Genomic DNA, 3,663 nt, shown 5'->3' on the forward strand with positions numbered 1-3,663 from the left:
AACCACCACAGAAATTCGTGTCTGATAGAAACCAACGCATATGGGTTATTAATATTACCTTTGTTTAGCAAGAGGGGATTCAATTCATTACTAAATTTACGCCCAAGTTTTACTACTTCAAATGGGAGTCATAAGTTTGGATTTAAGATGCTACCTTAGCTTTGATAAGCGTTCCATCTCCCAGTTTTACTATTGTTAAAGAAGAATCTGTAGACTTTTGAATGGAAACGACTTTAGATTTAGACAATGTGAATCCTTATGCATAAATCAATCGAGAGCCCAATTAATGAAATGGCGATACCTTTATGTGTTCAACAGACAACATACCCACAAGAATACCCAGGCAGGCTTGATAGCCACAGTTATCAACTGTACAAGATTGTAGGAATTTCGTTGGTGGTAAGTATGGGTTAGTTTTATGCTTCAATCATGTTATCAAAAATATAGCTTCATCGCTCAACTGGATTACATAGTATTATAGAGTGAGTATGATATCTAGAACTAGATTACACAGTATTATAGAGTGAGTATTCTTTCGCTTGAACAGTCTATAATGGAATGTTTTAGTTTTTTGCTAAAGCAAGTATGGATCCTTCTATTTCATAAAACCAAAAAAAAAATGAACAATTTTACATGCAAGGAGTACAAGACCTCCAGGTCAAAACCTTATAGTTATACAAAGAAACCCGAACCCATGGAAAAACGAACAAAAATGCAATCTGGCTTCCGGAAAGCGCGTGAAGTAACCAGCAACATTGCTTTAGGAAAAGCCCTATTCATCTGAGCTGTCCAATAAAAAGCATTAAGATCGATGGTCGAGGAGGATATCGCTCCATCAAAAAGACCGAAGTATAATAGTCTTGCCCCCCAAGTTGCACGAACCACTGCAACTGTCGATCGTCATTGACTAAATCCAACGAATGATGTTGATATCGCATGGGATAAGAAGGGCCGATGTTAGTGAACGGGGAAGAGCGATTTTCAGAACCCTCTCCCTACCATGTGTTTGAGGGTGAGTGGCATCGCTGCATTTTCATCAAAACCGCTTTCCAACAGAAAGCTGTGCAATCATCCAGAAACCACCTTGGGGGCGGTAAACCATGCCAAGATTCCAAAATCTTGAAGGACCGTCCGCTGGAAGAAACAGGGCTCTATCTGCACTTGTGGATCTTCCTTGCCCGAACCTGGAACCCTGAATAGATGAGGGGTTTGTCACTGAACGAAGATCTGAGGGACTCGTTTCGATCCCCACGATAAATAGAGAGCATCCTCTCATTTGCTCTGGGAATATGAGCGGCCAGACTAGGTATCCGCCACGCCACAGAACCATCTATCTGATAATGATGACACATGCAGATGTTGAAAGCAAAGGTTGAGTCAAATTGATCCCTGGTCCCAGGCTCTATCTTTAAACTCTAGCTTATCATTTTCTGCCTGTTCCTGAACAACCTCCTTTAACCTGCTCTGCGGCAGCTCATGCCAATTTGATGCCACTTTAATCTCTGTGCTGATAACACCCTGGTTGGCAAGAAAATCAGCCACTTTGTTCGCCAACCTGCGGACATGCTTAAAGCCAACTGTACGGAGGCTTTGAAGGTGGTGTTGGATCCATTGAAATCCTTGATCATTGTTATTTTAACTTCTTTTTCAAAATATTTTTGATCATTGTTGAAAATTAATACTTTGAACAGACTCATCACAAATATTCTTTAACTGATCACTTATCAAAAGCTTATGAGGTTTCTTATGTAGCCCATGAATTATTTTGATTTTAATCGAGGAAGACTCGCTTATTACGTTTGATAACAAAGGCATTAGCAATGGGTTCTACAACAACCCACTTCCCTTTTCTAAGTACTTCCAAACCACTGACATCGCCTTGCATTAGAATAGTGATGCCACTTGCGTCTGAATGGCTTCTTAAAGCAAGGGTAACATCTGGGTTTGGGCATGGTGGGTAGTAATTTACAAGTAACAGTTGTCCGTGTTCCCAAAAAATATTATTCAAGTAATCATAATGGAGTCCTAGAGCTTCAGAAATTGCAGCTAGCAGCCTTAAACACAGTGCCTCACCTCCACAACGTACTTGCCTGCAATTTCCCTGTAACAAAAGCTTCAATATTATCTTAAGCCAAAAAAGTTATGATTGCTGCTTTAATGGTTGACATAAGGTTTAATGGCTACCTATAGGCTGTAGGTTTTTTAGGCCAAGAGTCGATGACTTAGTGTAATGGAAAACAAGGGTGTCTCAGATAGTCCCTCCAATTAAGGACTTCATCTTTGTGAATATTGAAGCTTGTAGCAAGCTGAGCCAGTTGCTTTGGATCCTCTGAATAGAGGCATGCATGATCTTCCATTGGCATTTCGAAGAATTCTTTGGCGATTCCCATCATGTTTTTCATCACCCTCTCTGGTAGCCGTGGTTCACTATCTGATCATATCATGCAACTTCACCCATATTAATACTGAATTTGAACATAATTTTTTTTAAGAATTAATGTTCATAATTGATATTTTGGAAGTTTATTGAGAGATATTATGAGATTCAAAATTCAAATCTTAAAATTCAAAATTCAAATCTTCAAAACAGTTTATATTGCAATATCATGAGATTCAAAATTCAAAGCCTCATGAATCCAATCCCTTCCGCAAAAAAATCATAACTTGGGACATTGGAGATTGAAGGTTGTACCTAGAAAAAGCCATCCTCCTCACATGCACGTTGGATTTGTTGTATGACAGTGGTTCTGCTAGGGCCATCCAGGTGTTTCAGATCCACCACTGGAATGCTCTCGCAGAAAGATACCTGAGACATGTTGGGTTGCTCCTGGGGAGGTAAAATATATTTGTTCTTCACCTCAACATTGTTTATTCCATTGCACAATAGTTTCTCAACGCCATTAGCATTGGTCTCAGTGTGAAGATCCATTCTAGAGGACATGCATCTTTCTTTCCTCTTGATGTTATTGCGAATACAATCTTTTTTCCATACGGATGTTGCATGACTTCTAATCAAAGTTAGAAATTTCAAGTTCGCCTTGCAGAAATTGCAATCTGTAGAGCCCTGAATGGAAACAGAGGCTATACGTAGGGTCAACCAATAGTTTTTACCACGGAAACATTGACAGTTGCAACAGAAAGTGTCCCGGATGAAAACAATATTGCAAAGGGAGGATTTGGCCCGTATACAAGGTATTAGCGCTTACTTTATAATATCATTTATTCTGATAGTCTAGCAGGTAAACTATTCATTGTACAAGCTTTATGTAAACCAATTTCAGAGTTAAAATAAATCCTCAGACATAGCTAGAATTTTCAGAGAAAGTTTTAACAAGCCATAATATATTACAAGCAACAATCATCGCAACTAGCATTTCCCCCAACAGTACACAATGAAAGGCACTTGAGCATTCTTGAAATATTTGAAGAGTACAAAAAGTTCTTGTGCAAAATGTGCAAGAGTATATAACAGAAAAAACTGTCTTAGCATATAAAAATAACTCTGTAATGGAGTTGAACTAAGATAGATTAGCCAACTCCACTGATGAAAACATCTGCACAGTACCCAAATCACATATAGAGAGATGCGATAATGTTATTCTAAGCCCCAAATACAAATCAGAATTAAATGTCAGAACTCAAGAGCAAACTCCAATGATACAA

General features: G+C 38.7%; 1 protein-coding gene across 1 annotated transcript; it reads right to left on the reverse strand.

The window, feature by feature from the left end:
• Nucleotides 1-1,377: 1,377 nt before the first annotated feature.
• On the reverse strand, nucleotides 1,378-2,929 carry LOC149178674 (protein DMR6-LIKE OXYGENASE 1-like). Its single transcript, XM_089422196.1, has 4 exons — nucleotides 2,716-2,929; nucleotides 2,274-2,431; nucleotides 1,842-2,101; nucleotides 1,378-1,555 (listed from the first exon to the last, which is right to left on the reverse strand). Exons 1-4 carry the CDS (start codon nucleotides 2,927-2,929, stop codon nucleotides 1,378-1,380), a joined length of 810 nt encoding a protein of 269 aa, XP_089278322.1.
• Nucleotides 2,930-3,663: the final 734 nt, after the last annotated feature.

Source organism: Pinus tabuliformis, chromosome 4_1 (assembly GCF_031772625.1).
Source record: "Pinus tabuliformis cultivar Carrire ecotype Pingquan chromosome 4_1, CPIR1, whole genome shotgun sequence".
NCBI lineage: Eukaryota > Viridiplantae > Streptophyta > Pinopsida > Pinales > Pinaceae > Pinus > Pinus tabuliformis.

Coding starts and splice junctions, on each gene's coding strand:
- LOC149178674 (XM_089422196.1), bottom strand. CDS start 2,929: ATGGATCTTCACACTGAGACCAATGCTAATGGCGTTGAGAAACTATTG. Junction 2,432..2,715: donor ACAACAAATCCAACGTGCAT/GTGAGGAGGATG, acceptor TGATATGATCAG/ATAGTGAACCACGGCTACCA. Junction 1,556..1,841: donor GAAGTACTTAGAAAAGGGAA/GTGGGTTGTTGT, acceptor GCATGTCCGCAG/GTTGGCGAACAAAGTGGCTG.